We start from the raw sequence: 15,620 nt of genomic DNA on the forward strand, positions 1-15,620 counted from the left end.
ATACAGGACAGAAACCATATCAGTGCATGGAATGTGGAAAGAGCTTCAGTCGAAAGGACCATCTCACTTGCCATCAAAAAATTCATACAACAGGAAACCATATCAATGCTTGGAATGTGGAAAGAGCTTCATTAGAAAGACCATCTCATTTTCCATCAAAGAATTCATACAGGGCAAAAATCATACCTGTGCTTGGATTGTGGAAAGAGCTTCAGTAGAAAGGACCATCTCACTTCCCATCAAAGAATTCATACAGGGGAGAAACCATAACAGTGCTTGAAATGTGGAAAGAGCTTCAGATGAGCAAGCTCACTTTCCATCCAAGAACTCACAGCAGGGAGAATAGTTGAATTGTAGAATCATAGTGTTGGAAGGGACTCTGAGGGTACATTCACATGTATGCGGGGTGCAGAAGGACCCCACACATGCAAATGCCAATCCCAGACTACTGACTGTGATCCAGCCAGACCTTTCCTCTCCAAGGGGGACCTGTGAGTGCCTTCAGTAGTGTATGGGGGTGCTGTGCCCTGTGGGTGGGTGTGTCAGCTTGCATTTTTTAGTGAAGAAAGTATTGATCTTATGTGTAGAGATCATTCCTATTCTTTCCTATTCTACCTAATTTGAGAGGGTTCTGGAAGCTTCTAGAATGTTCATGATGTTTGAGTTATACCTTCTGAGAAGCTGAGTACAGCTGGTTTAAATCATTTCTCTTATCTCTTTCTGTCAATGTCATGCTGACTATAAAAGAAAGGCCAGAAGGAGCCTGAGTTTCACTTTCTCTTCTTTCTGGTGTGGTGTTTGTATATTGTGTAAGGTTTAGTTTTCTTATTTTATTGTAAGTTTAAGTTAAGTGTGCTGTAACTGGATTTCTTATGGATTTCTGAATGTATTGGATTTGTGACAGTTATGCTCATTTGCCTTCAGTAGCAGTAAAGCTCTGCTGAATGAAATATTTATTGCTTTTGGTCTATTTTTTTTAATCTTGCAACATTTAAGTTTTTACTCTGCTAACTATACATTGGAATCTACTCTGGATCACTATTGTTTATAATTTCAATGACAGGTAGTAGCTGCAGTAACTTCTTGCAAGAAGCGTTGGACCAGGCAGAGGGAACTCAGAGGGACTCCTGCTGACCTGAGCCCAAGGCTGCCACATCCTTTAGGAAAGGCAGGAAGTCCAGAACCTGTCCTGCTAGGGGACCTGCCTTCTTCCTACCTGCCCACCTGAGGGAGGCTCACCAGGTGAATTTGTAGATGCTCTGGGTGGGCTGTCTTTGGGAATACCAGGTGGCAGGTGGAAGGTTAAAGGTAAAGGGACCCCTGACCATTAGGTCCAGTCGCGGACGACTGTTGCTCATCTCACATTACTGGCCAAGGGAGCGGCATACAGCTTCCGGGTCATGTGGCCAGCATGACTAAGAGCAGCGCACGGAAACGCCGTTTGTCTTTCCACCAGAGCGGTACCTATTTATCAGCTTGCACTTTGACATGCTTTCAAACTGCTAGGTGGTCAGTCCTAATTCCCTTAGGACCCCAGAGTCTGGAGTTGGACCTCTCCCTGTAGCAAAAGGTCCTTCCTGTAGGGCAGAGGTCAAGTTCTGCAGACCCTCCTTGGGAGCTGCTACAATTATCTCTCCGAGTTGATCTCCTTGCCGTTCCCAGAAGATTATGCTTGCCCATAGAGTTCATTGCTTTTCTCCTATCTCCTTCCATTTTAGCTATTTCATACATTAATGTTTCATATATGTGGCTCTCGCTTTCATTCTCTTCTCTTGCACTCATAGAATCTAGAGTTGGAAGAGACCCAAGGGCCATCCAGTCCAACCCCCTGCCAAGCAGGAAACACCATCAAAGCATTCCTGACAGATGGCTGTCAAGCCTCCGCTTAAAGACCTCCAAAGAAGGAGACTCCACCACACTCCTTGGTAGCAAATTCCACTGCCAAACAGCTCTCACTGTCAGGAAGTTCTTCCTAATGTTTAGGTGGAATCTTCTTTCTTGTAGTTTGAATCCATTGCCGTGTCCCTTCTCTGGAGCAGCAGAAAACAACCTTTCACCCTCCTCTATATGACATCCTTTGATATATTTGAACATGGCTATCATATCACCCCTTAACCTTCTCTTCTCCAGGCTAAACATACCCAGCTCCCTAAGCCGTTCCTCATAAGGCACGTTTCCAGACCTTGACCATTTTGGTTGCCCCTCTGGACATTCCAGCTTGTCAGTATCCTTCTTGAACTGTGGTGCCCAGAACGGACACAGTATTCCAGGTGAGGTCTGACCAGAGCAGAATATAGTGGTACTATTACTTCCCTTGATCTAGAGCTATGCTTCTATTGATGCAGCCAGAATTGCAGTCATGCTGCTGGATCCGGCCCATGGCCCATCTAGTCCAGCATCATCTTGTCACAGGGACTGACCAGATGCCTGTGGGGAAGGACACTAGGACCCAAGTGCAAGAGTCCTTCCTCTTCTGTAGCTTCCAGAATCATCACTGCCTTCGACTGCAGAGGTTGAGGACTTTCATGTAGAGTATTTTTCTGGATTTGTTTCCACAAAGCTTGAAAGGAAGTCACCAGACCCTCCAAATGTCCCTTTTTTCCAGGGACATCCCTGATTTAGAGAAGCTGTCCTGGTTTCTGATTTGATTCTGGAATATCCCGCTTTTCCTTTTGGTGTCCCTATATTCATTGGAGAAATGATGGAGGGTATGGAGTTATCCGACCCCTGAGCCCGGTGAAGGCCACCAGACGGCATAGGGAAGTGGTTTTTATGTTTAATCTTTTATTATATTTTAAGCAGCCCATAGTGGCAGGGGAAACCCAGAAAGATGTGTGGGGTATAAATAGTAAAAATATCATTATGGAATGTGACGTCCCTATTTTCATTGGATAAATGTTGGAGGGTATGAATCACTGGTCTGATCCACCTTTCCCCCTGCAAGGTGCCCCTCCTGTTTCTGTTTCCAAATGTTAGGGGAAATTCCAGGGTGTGAGGATACTCAGCAAGTCCCTCGCAGGTCTCTGCTGTCGGCAAAAGAAGGAAGTTCCAGCCAAGTAATGGAGTAAAACAGTGATCAGTAGACCACGACCTTTATTGTTGCTCAACAGGTCCCCACAAGGATAAGAACCCCGACATAGGTTACATGCTCTTTTAAGACCTTTACCCAGAATACATTTCCAGAAGCATTATCGAGTTGAGTATGTGACTCTCGCTTAGAGAATTATGGAGGAAGGTGATGTCGCGCCTTCCCTTTTGGAGCACAACGTCATTGAAATGGGGAGATTTGGTTTGATTTTATATGCTTTTTCGAAGGTTAGCATTCCATCAGCACTGTCAAATACAAAGGAATACAATTGACACTTTCTTGCAACAATGTAACAAGTTTTGGCAATCGGAACCAGAAGGGATACAATTTACCAGCTTCCTCCATTATATACACACAAGCGGGTGCTCAGTCAGCTCACCTAATTTCCACGCTAGGGGTGGCTGTTTGGTAATACCCGATTGGCTAGCTGTCAGATTTTAGAGCTCCTCATTGATTGATCTTCGGTAATTCACAATATAGAGTTCATTCATAAAACACAGGGTTCAGTCATAAAGCAGTAACATAATCTCAATTATATTTTGAGCGTATATTGATCGATTGAACGTACGGCTTTATGGCCATCGTGTAATGTAGTGCTTATGAACGAAGGTGGCGGCCGGAGCTAATTGTCCCGGGTTTCGGAGGAAGGAGCGGAAAACTGCTCTCTAATATGTGAAACTAGGGAGGGAGCAGCTTAGCACGTCAGCCAACAGCCCCCCCCCCGCCCCGCCCAGAAAACTTCTCTGACTGCGCAACGCACGGGTTTCTCCTGGGCTCCTGCTCTGGAGACCATAACGCAGAGAAGGAGAAGGGTGGCTGGGTGCACACGGCTTCCAAGGGTTAAAAGGAGCTGAGCTGGATTCCTAGAGAGGGCAGGTATAAAAGGGGGGCAGGTCCTCCGGAACACAAAAGCCCCTCTCTTCCTGCAAGAGGGGGAGGGGGCTGTTGTCTGCTTTGCAAAGGCTGCCTCGGCGGCGCCTTCTGCGCTCTGGTGAGTCTCCTCTCTCTCTCCCCGGAGGGGGCATTGGGGAAAGAGGGGCGCCCTGCCCACCCCCACCGACCCCCAAATCAAGGAGCCGAGGGTCCTCCCCCTCCATCTCTGCAAAGCCAGGGCGGGGGCTCGTTCCCAGGAGGTGTGCAGCTACAGACCCAGGGATGCCCCTATAGGTCATTCGAGAGAGAAAGGGGGGGTATAACTATGTCCTGACTAAAGAGAGGGATCCCAGCGCATAATCTGGCCGCGGGATTGTGGGCCCGTTTCCAGCGCGATCCCCTCGGGTCCACAGCACGGGAGCTGAGCCCCCCCCCCCCCGGTGTTCAGCTGATCCATCTGGCAACCCCTTGTGCCCCCCTCCCCCACGGAGCAGACTTTCTTTCCTCTACCTGCTCCCCAAATCAAGCTCAGCTGCGTTTGTTGGCCTGGACGTTGGCAGCAGCAGTGCTGTCTTATTGGGGGGGGGGCTTCCCGAAATGGATTAAGGCACTGAATGGATTCTAGGCACTGACCAGATGAAAAGATCATAGCCTAATTTCTGACGCAGGAACAGAGTTTTGGAAGGTGGCTGAATGTAGAAGTTGTGTGTTTTTGGCTGGTGGGAAAATATTTGTAACGGGAAAGGAAAATATTATTATTATTACTCCTGATCCAGACATCTAGCTCAACTGTTTGGCCCCTGAATGTGCTGCTTGTAAATACACATGGTTGTTGGGGTGTATTTTTATTAGTTTGCATACATTAGAATTCTTAATTGTTTTAATTATTTTTAATCTGTATTTTGTGCCTTTTATATTGTAACTGTGTGTTGTGAACTGCGCTGAGACCTACAGGTGTAGGGTGGTATACAGATACAATAAATAATAATAACAATAGAAATATTTATGAATGAACTGAATTAGAAAAAATGGTGAAATTTTGGATCAAGGAGATCACAAATGTGTGGTATAGAGCCTCATCCATATAAATAGTCTACCAGACATCACATGCCACAAATAAATGTTACTTTGTTTTAAATTAGGTAATTAAATTATCCTTAAATAAAGAAAAATATGTTTTCATCAGAAATCCAGGATGTATGCATATGTACACTCAGTATATTAATAAAACAATGCTGTTGTGGTGGTTATAATCTCGTACCGCACCCATCTGACTGAGTTGCCCCAACCACTCTGGGCGCCTCCCAACACAATATTAAAAACACAATAAAACATCAACCATTGAAAACTTCCCAATACAGGGCTGCCTTCAGATATCTTCTAAAAGTCGTGTGGTTCTTTATCTCCTTGACATCTGCTGAGAAGGAAGTTCCACAGGGAGGGTGCCACTACCGAGAAGGCCCTCCACCTGTTTCCGTGGCAATCTTTGGGGCATCTCAGCCTCTCAGCTGTGCAAGCAGAGTTGCCTTTGCAGCAGAGTCCAAAAACAAAACAGAACTCCACAACCAGGTCAAACACAGGCAGTCTGGATCCCATCCTGACTGAAAGCAAGGTCAGAAAGTAACGCAACCCCAATTCCACTGGGGGTTCATGCAAAGTGCAAGACAGCAAGACAGGGAAGTATTATCAGGAACATGGAGCCAGAAAGCTGTGCTATTTCCATATAATCTCATACAATATGCCCTTCCAGACCACAAACTAGCCATACTTGTCATAATAGAGGAGTTTCAAGGAGTGCTTACTCATGAGTAAACCCCTTGCTCCTGAGGAGTAGAAGGATGCTGGAGCCTGGAGCCAATGGCTATGTTGTCACTCTGGGACCTAAAAATTGTGGTGTTCACAGCCTGGGCTGTGGTACGGTCCAGCCCTGGTTCCTAGCAAGACTCATCCACACTTGCTCAAAGAACATTTCTCTTATCCTGACAATGTGTCAATTTTATAGCGAAAAATGCATCTGCTTTGAAGGATTTGCTAGCACCTCTAATTCAGTTTCCTTCTGATCTCTTGCAGGCTTCCTGAGAGCACAGATGGATGAGCAAGACCCAGCTGGCCCTGAAGGAGGAAGCGGCCATGCCATGGAAGCTGGGAGCAGTGGGGGATTCTGGGAAAACTCTGTGCACAAGTTCCAGGGTGAGGTGGACACTCTTCACTCTGATGTGCGAAGCCAACGGTTCAGAAATCTCTGCAGCCAGGAAGCGAAAGCACCTCGAGAGGTTTGCAGCCAGTTCTACTACCTTGACCGTCAGTGGCTGAAGCCAGAAAGGCACACGAAATTTCAGATGCTGGACCTGGTGATCTTGGAGCAGTTCCTGGCTGTCCTTCCCCTGGAGATGGAGAGCTGGGTGAGGGAATGCGGAGCAGAGACCAGTTCCCAGGCAGTGGCCCTGGCCGAAGGATTCCTCCTGAGTCAGGCAGAGGAGAAGAAGCAGGTGGAGAAGCAGGTGAGAGGGACTTTCCTCTGGATCCTCCCAAGGGGCTCCAAACAGGAGGGAGAAAATCCTAAAATCATCTACTAAAGGACCAACCTTTTTTTGGAAAGCATCTAAAGCATTTTGTCTCTACCACTCTCTGTTGCTCTTTCAGGGAAAAGATCTGGTTGCGGAAATGGGCTCCAATTACACTGAGACAGGAAGGACTCCTTTGGACACCAGAGAGAGTTCACTAGGTAAGGAGGAAAGAGTTTCTTCTCCGTTTGGTCTTTCTGTTGCTTTTGAAAGTAATTCTTTCAATTTTGGGGGGAGGACATTTGGGCCCAATGGCCCAGAAGAGCACAACTAAACTAGGAAATTGGTATCACCATCAAAATGTTCACCTCAGAGAATCATGCACTCCTGGCTTCCCACTTACCTTTGACTCTCAGGTGAAAGAAGAATGTCAACAAGACCTCCTCATCCATCTTTTCATGGTGGTGGAGAGGAAGCAGCAGCTGTAGAAGCAGATCAGGTAGGAGGAAGGAGCCTTGTGGGGGAAGAGGCTGGGGAGGGGGGCAGCCAGGGTGTCTCTGGGACTGAACTCTCTTCCTCTTTGCTGTTATCAAAGCTTTCCCCCAAAAAGGCTAAAAGTGCCATTCAAAAAGGTTTATCTGCTGAAAATAAGGAACAGCCTCCTCACCTTAACTAACCTTCTGTATGTCACTAGTGTTATTTATCAGTATTTGCAGTTTTATTAATATATTTATAATTGAGTGCAACGATGGGCTTCTAAGCAGTTGACATATGGGGAGCAGAAAGAGGAGGTCCTTCCATTTCTGACACTTGAAGTCGTCTTGTAATTATCAAGGTTTTGCTCCCTAAAGATCCAGACTAAGATCCAGACTAGACCTCAAAAATTGTTAGCAGAGTAAACACAATGCAGGGTCCAAAAAATAGACCAGGCACAGCAGCTTCATCCAGTATTATTTACTGAAGGCAAATGAGCATAACAATTCACAAATCCAACTCTTTGGGATTTGCATAGTACTGAAGAATCCAGCTGCAATATAAAAAAATTAACTTGGACTCACATCCATGATGGAGGAATTTTGACCTATTTTTTATAGGCAATGGATTCACAAACATGCTAAAGTGCCAAGTGCAAATACTGAAAGCAAAAGGAAAAATCAGAGATATCTGAACAAATTGGATTGATGAATAATAACAAGTGGCGTGAGTCCAAATGCAGGATAATGACCCCGTGCCGCCACAATGGTGAGGGTGGCACATAGCAGAACGGAGAACAGAGAAAGTTTAAAAACTGTTGTCGTGTCAAACTAGATGGAATGTTTCTCAAAGGGTCTCAAGTTGGAAACTCCAAGCCGTGTAAATGGAAAAGGCGAATCAAAGCCACCACCCAGATGGGGATGAAGACCTGCTTTCCGGATACATGTCAGGTTTCGCAAAGTGCTTCATCTGTCCAAAGCTGCATAGTACAGATAACACTCAAATTACAATGTACGATAAACCAGAAAAAACTATAAAAACAGTATCTCACACTGTATCTTACCAAATAGTGCAATACAGGTTACTCCACATAGAAAAATAAAAATAAAAATAAAAAAATCCTTCCAGTAGCACCTTAGAGACCAACTAAGTTTGTTCTTGGAATGAGCTTTCGTGTGCATGCACACTTCTTCAGATACAATGAAATAGAAGTCACCAGACCCTTATATATGGTGAGAGAGTGAGGGGGTATTACTCAGAAGGGTGGTGGGAATGGGTGATGGGTGTGCAAAACCTGTTGACGACTGTTAACAACTGCAATTAGTCCTAAAGGAAAAAGCAAGGGGTGAGATGGCTAAAGATAGCTTTGACATATATCCAGAAAGCAGGTCTTCATCCCTATCTGGGTGGTGGCTTTGATTCGCCTTTTCCATTTACACGGCTTGGAGTTTCCAACTTGAGACCCTTTGAGAAACATTCCATCTAGTTCGACACCAACAACGGTTTTTGAACTTTCTCCGTTCTCCTATGTGCCACCCTCACCATTGTGGCGGCACGGGGTCATTATCCTGTATTTGGACTCACACCACTTGTTATATTATTCATCAATCCAATTTGTTCAGATATCTCTGTATTTTTACCTTTTGATTTCAGTATCTGCACTTGGCACTTTAGCATGTTTGTGAATCCAATGGTTATCAGCTCATTTCTATTCCAGTAAATTAGGTTTTATAGTCATAGCCAGTTTATGGTGGTGGTGTTTTGTTTTGTTGTATTATTTTCACCACAATTGATACTTGTGTATACTGTTTTTATAAGCAGCATGGCCTTGGGATAGAAAAATAACAGGGCCAGCTTCAACCAGCTGTACTCAGCTTCTCTGAAGGAATAACCCCCAAATCAGGAAACTTCTGCTCGTTTCCAGGCAGAGTGGAAAAATTGCTGACCAGCTAAAGACTAGCCGCTTGCAGCTTATAGCAGCTTATAGCCTGTGAGACCCAGACAAGTTTCCAGAACCTTCTTGAATCAATAGAATAGGAAAGATCTCTCCATATTAGACCAATACTTACTGCACCAAAAGCAAGCCTTGTCAGTAATAACACCTCCCTCTCACCTATCCACAGACCTTGAATTCTACCGCAGATCCCTTATGGCTGGTGCAAGATCTAAGACTTGTGTACCAGTTCGTGATTCAAAGGCACTCAGTGGTGCCCAACCCTCAGAGCGCCATCCCTGCAGGGACCAAGTGGTACAGCGTAGTGGACCTTTGCTCAGGATTTTTGAGTATCCCCATTGCAATTAACACAACAGCGCCATGTGTAGTAGGTAATCTTTAGACTGCCTTAGAGGAGGATCTTTGTCTTTTTCCTTTCAGGGTCCAGTGTGTTTTGAAGATGTAGCCGTGCATTTCACGGAGGAGGAGTGGGCGTTGTTGGATCCTGACCAGAGAGTGTTGCATAAGGAAGTCATGGAGGAGAATCATGGGAATGTGGCCTCCCTCGGTAAGGCTCCCAGTTGCATAAGAATATCTGCTTTGAAATTCCATAGACATATATCAAACTGAAAAACCTGCCAGATGTGGAAGGAGCTCAACAGCACCACCTACAACATCTGGGAGTGTAACAGAGCACAGGCTACCTTAAATGGAGGGGTATGGATTGTTTCGTCTGTGAAAATTCCTCCTCCAGTTATGCTTTTTTAAACCATGATCAGGCTGTGCAGAACTGCCCAGGCCTTCATAAATGTAGTTTTCAGAATATTTAGGGAAATGAGAGTAGATTCTGTCAGGATTTGTGTTTTTGCTTTTGCTTTTGTCTGTTTTTTGTTGACCAAAGAGACTATGGATCTTGGAAATGGAGCAACAAACAGGTGACTGACATTAGAGATGCAGGAAATTCCATGATTGGGCCAAAGAAAACTCATTCAAGAAAAGAACCAGGCTTTGCATATCTCAGGCTCCCACAAATATGTCCATGAATGCCAGTTAACACAGGCAGTGAACCTTGCAGTAAGACCTCATGCCTAACCCCCTTCCGTTTGTCCACTATCACAAGAGTTAATCAGCATTGTCCAATCGTTTGGGGCTCCAATTATTTCATATTTCTAATCCATTTCTCTCTTTATCGCAGGTGGTGATGAATTGGAAATGAAGAACAGGGGAGACCAGCACAAAATCCACACAGTGGAGAAACCATCTAAATATTTGCAGTGTGGAGAGAGCTCTGTCACCCTTTCCACTTCCTATCAAAGAAATCCTATTGGGATGAAACTATATCAGTGTTTGGAATGTGGAAAGAGGTTCACCCGGAAGGAAAGTCTCACTGTCCATCAGAGAATTCATACATTAGAGAAACCCTATCAGTGCTTGGAATGTGGAAAGAGCTTCAACAGGAAGTACAGTCTCACTTCCCATCAAAGAATTCATACTGGGGAGAAACCATATCAGTGCTTAGAATGTGGAAAGAGATTCACCCAGAAGGAAAGCCTCACCACCCATCAGAGTATTCATACAGGGGAGAAACCATTTCAATGTCAAGAGTGTGGAAAGAGTTTCATTTGGAAGGAAAGTCTCACTTCCCATCAAAGAATTCATAAAGGGGCGAAGCCATATCATTGTTTGGAATGTGGAAAGAGGTTTAGTGAAAAGGACACACTTAGAGCCCATCAAAGAATTCATACAGGAGAGAAGCCATATCAGTGCTTAGAATGTGGAAAAAGATTCAGTCAGCGCTCCAATCTCACTTCCCATCAAAGAATCCATACAGGGGAGAAACCATATCAGTGCTTGAAATGTGGAAAGAGCTTCAACCGAAAGGGAAGTCTCAATGCCCATCAAAGAATTCATACACTGGAGAAACCATTTCACTGTCAAGAGTGTGGAAAGAGCTTCAGTTGGAAGACAAATCTCACTTCCCATGAAAGAATTCATACAGGGGAGAAACCATATAAGTGCTTGAAATGTGGAAAGAGCTTCTCCCGCAAGGAAAGTCTAATTTTCCATCTAATAATTCATACAGGGGAGAAACCCTACCAGTGTTTGGAATGTGGCAAGAGCTTCAGTCAAAAGGGCAATCTCACCTTCCATCAAAGAATCCATACAGGGGAGAAACCCTATCAATGTTTGGAGTGTGGCAAGAGCTTCACCCACAAGCAAAGTCTCAATTCACATCAAAATATTCATACAGGGCAGAAGCCATATCAGTGCCCCAAATGTGGAAAGCGATTTGGTCGGAGATCCTATCTCGCTTCACACCAAATAATTCATACAGGGGAGAAACCATATCAGTGCCTCGAATGTGAGAAGAGCTTCAATCAGAGCTCTCGTCTCACATCCCATCAAAGAAGTCATACAGGGGAGAAACCTTTTCAATGCTTTGAATGTGGAAAGAGCTTCATTCACAAGGCCAGTCTCACTTCACATCAAATAATTCATACAGGGGAAACCATATCAGTGTTCGGAATGTGGAAAGAGCTTCAATCAGAGCTCTCATTTCACATCCCATCAAAGAACTCATACAGGGGAGAAACCTTTTCAATGCTTCAAATGTGGAAAGAGCTTCATTCACAAGGCCAGTCTCACTTCCCATCAAATAATTCATACAGAGGAGAAACCATATCAGTGCTTGGAATGTGGAAAGAACTTCAGTTATAGCTCTGGTCTCACATCCCACCAAAGAATTCATACAGGGGAGAAATCCTATCAGTGCTCCAAATGTGGAAGGAGCTTCAGTAGAAAGGACCATCTCATTTCCCATCAAAGAATTCATACAGGGGAGAAACCCTTCCAGTGCTCTGAATGTAGAAAAAGCTTCAGGCACAGCAATACTCTCACTTCCCATCAAAGAATCCATACAGCAAGAAACCATAACAGTGCTTGGAATGTGGAAAGAGCTTCAGAGGGCCAACCTCACTTTCCATCCAAGAACTCAAAGCAAGGAGAATAGTTGAATTGCGGAATCATAGTGTTGGAAGGTACTTTGAGGGTCATGTAGACTAACTCTCTGCAATGCAGGAAGCTCAATTACCGGTTCGTTTTTTCTTTTTCCAACTGGAGCTCACAATAGCAAGGTAGAAGTTCATGGTGTGTTCTGGCACCTTTTTCTGGAAAAATAGCAATGTCTATGATAGATGGCCATTCAACCTCTGCTGAAAAACCTCCAATCAACAACAGTCCAGCACCTTCTGATGAAGTCTGTTCTACATTGTTATCACTCTTACTGTTAGAAAGTTATGCCTGCTATTTAGCTAGAATCTCCTTTCCTTTAACTTGAAGTCAATGGCTTCAGTCCTAACCTCTGCGGCAGGAGAAAACCAGCTTGCTCCATCCTCCATGGCACAGCCCTTTAGGTATTTGAAGATGCCTCTCATATCTCTATGTAATCTCCTTTTGCATGGTAAACATGTGGGAATGTTCAGGGAGGTAGGAGAGGATATATTGTTTAATTTTATCCTTCCCAACATGAGTAACATTCCCCTTTTTAAAACTTGTACAGCGGATGATGTCTTTGCCAGGCTTGTCTAAGCCTCTAAAATAAGTTTCCTGTTAATTCCCTCTTAAAAAGTTCAGACACAACACAGTCTTGTATAAAACAGTTTATTCACAAACATTCTGTTCACAGATGGATCCCAGAAGGCAGACTTAAGTTACAAAATATACACCTGGAATCTATCCCATAAGGAGATAGTTCCTTTGTCCTCTCTTGGCTGGAGAGAGCATCTCAGGCTAAGCAGATGTTGCTTTTTCGAGGAATGCAGTCAGAGAGAGAGATGGCTGCCTCCTCTGTGCTATTTTGTTACCTGAACAGGTGAGGTCACGCTCACCTCTGGTCACATGTAGAGGAAGTTTGTCCCAGCCTAGGAGAAACAGGAAGTTCTGACTGGCTGGTCCAGATATCCCCCTTTATGTCCACTCTAGGAATGTTGTATTTGACTGCTCTGCGTTTCACATCCCACAAAACACCCCCAACACCTTCAACTTTTCCTCATAACGCTTGGTTTTAAGACCCTTCATCGTCTTGCTCGCCCTTGTCTGCATGCCTTCCAGCTTCTCATATCCTCCTAAATTGTGGCGCCCATAAATGAATACAGAACTCCAGGTGTGGTCTGATGAAGGCAGAATAGAGGGGTAATGTGTCTTCCCTTGACCTGGACAATATACTTCTGTTTATGTCCTCAATCTTTTATTGGTGCATTTGGTTCTTCCTGCCTAAGTGCAGAACCTCACATTTGTAATATGACTTCCCTTGACCTGGACACTACACTTCTGTTGATTAAGCCTAGAATAGCATTAGCTTGCTTTTTTGCTGTTGCTGCTGCTGCTGCTGCATCACACTGTTGACTAATACTAAACTTTTGGTCTACTAAAGACCCCTAGATCCTTTTCACATGTGCTACTAATAAGCAAGGTGTCCCCCATCTCATACTGGTGCATTTGGTTCTTCCTGCCTAAGTGCAGAACCTCACATTTGTCCCTACTGCCATACATTTTTAGTTTGGGACCAGTTCTCCAACCTGTTAAGGTCATTTTGAATTCTGATTCTGTCTTCTGTGGCATTAACTACCCATCCCATTTAGTCAACATCCCCCCTCAATTCCTCTGCCCAAGTCATGTATAAAGATGCTGAACAACAACAGGCCCCGAGGAACCATTAATGAGTATTCTTCAGGTTCAGTCCATCAATCCACCTGAGTTTCCATGTTCAGACCACATTTTTACCAGCTTTTCTGCAAGAATATCACACTGGATATGACCAAAAGCCTTACTGAAGTCAGGGTGCATGGCATTCCCCTGATCCACCAAACTTTCAACTCCATCAAAAATAAATAAATAATGAATTTCGTCTGACATGACTTGTTCTTGAGAAACCCAAGCTGGGTCTTAGTAATCACAGCATCCTTTTCTAACTGCTCACAGAGCGACTGTTGAATTATCTGCTCTCGGACATTCCCTGGTATCAGTGTCAAGTTCACTGGTTGGTAGTTACTGTTGGCATTTTCACCCCCCATTGCAAGAATCTGTTGATCTTATGTTATGAGAAAAGTGGGGGCAGAAACTGCTCTTCTGTTTTTCCATCCCTGACACAGAAAAGGTTTTCGCTCTTATCTATGTAGAGATGAGACGGCTGCATGAGAGCTGCTCCTCTCACGTGTGTCTGTTGTGTTGTAGTAACTGTTAGAAATAATTAGGTATGCTTCAAAACCTCCACAGCTTGTTTCTGTTTTACTCTGCTGAATCTGGTGCTCACAATGAGCAGGTGTGAGTCCACTGCACCAGGACCTGTTCTCCAGGAATGTTCCTGTGATCGGATGGTCGGTGAAGGTGCTCCAGTCGCCCAGCCCATGCAAGCGCTTAAGATGTGGGCTGAAGAAGGAAGTTCTCTATTGAATTCTTATCTCATTATACATGACAAAGCTATTTTTAACCTTCTCACCCTTTGCTTTTTTCTGTAAGACCAATTGCAGTCGTTAACAGTCGTCAGCAGGTTTACCGCAGCTGTCAGCCTATCACCCATTCCCGCAACCTTTCTGAGTCATACCCCTTATATATAAGGATCTGGTGACTTCTGTTTCAGTGTATTGGGAAGGAGGTGGAAAACTTTGTTGTTGTTCAGTCGTTCAGTCATGTCCGACTCTTCGTGACCCCATGGACCAGAGCACGCCAGGCACGCCTATCCTTCCCTGCCTCTCGCAGTTTGGCCAAACTCATGGCAGTTGCTTCGAGAACACTGTCCAACCATCTCATCCTCTGTCGTCCCCTTCTCCTTGTGCCCTCCATCTTTCCCAACATCAGGGTCTTTTCTAGGGAGTCTTCTCTTCTCATGAGGTGGCCAAAGTACTGGAGCCTCAACTTCAGGATCTGTCCTTCTAGTGAGCACTCAGGGCTGATTTCTTTAAGAATGGATAGTTTGATCTTCTTGCAGTCCATGGGACTCTCAAGAGTCTCCTCCAGCACCATAATTCAAAAGCATCAATTCTACGGCGATCAGCCTTCTTTGGTCCAGCTCTCACTTCCGTACATTACTACTGGGAAAACCATAGCTTTAACTATACGGACCTTTGTCGGCAAGGTGATGTCTTTGCTTTTTAAGATGCTGTCTAGGTTTGTCATTGCTTTTCTCCCAAGAAGCAGGCGTCTTCTAATTTCGTGACTGCTGTCACCATCTGCAGCGATCATGGAACCCAAGAAAGTGAAATCTCTCACTGCCTCCCTTCATGGATCACTGCCTTGTCGTGGCGAAGGGGCTTGAATTACTCAGGGAAGCTATGGACAGGTCAAGATGGACAGGTCATAGTGGTGTTACGGAAATTACCGGTCGAGAAGGCTCAGCTCCCGGTCCTACGGAGGAAGCCCGTGGTTCGCTGCGGAGGCAATGGAGACCAGCCGGAGATTGGAGCAAAAGCAAAGGAGTTTATTGCGCAACAAGGTTCAGGAGGATCCGAACCCCGAACAAAGGGTGTCCTGGACTTTTAAAAGTTCCCGCGGTAGCCCAGAATACATAGCGAAATACATCACAGAAACGTCAGAGATGGGAGGAGAGAGGAGGTTACAGTAAGATTTGCATAGGGGAAAAACAAGTTTTGCATAACAGGAAGGATGGCAGGAACCGGTGAATGGATCTAGGGTGGTGTAATACACATTGAAGGTTTCTTCTGCGTCAGGACAATAGAAAGCTCCTAGGAGG

At 44.9% G+C, this 15,620-nt stretch overlaps 1 protein-coding gene across 1 annotated transcript; it reads left to right on the forward strand.

Moving 5' to 3' along the window:
• The first annotated feature begins 6,625 nt into the window (after nt 1-6,625).
• LOC117058784 (zinc finger protein 260-like) lies at nt 6,626-11,956 on the forward strand. Its single transcript, XM_033170152.1, is given in 5 exon segments — nt 6,626-6,686; nt 6,882-6,964; nt 9,314-9,440; nt 10,068-11,376; nt 11,378-11,956. Coding segments are annotated over 5 exon segments (2,085 nt in total). The 3' UTR covers nt 11,883-11,956.
• The last annotated feature ends 3,664 nt before the right edge of the window (nt 11,957-15,620 follow it).

Source organism: Lacerta agilis, chromosome 14, assembly GCF_009819535.1.
Source record: "Lacerta agilis isolate rLacAgi1 chromosome 14, rLacAgi1.pri, whole genome shotgun sequence".
Taxonomy (NCBI): domain Eukaryota; kingdom Metazoa; phylum Chordata; class Lepidosauria; order Squamata; family Lacertidae; genus Lacerta; species Lacerta agilis.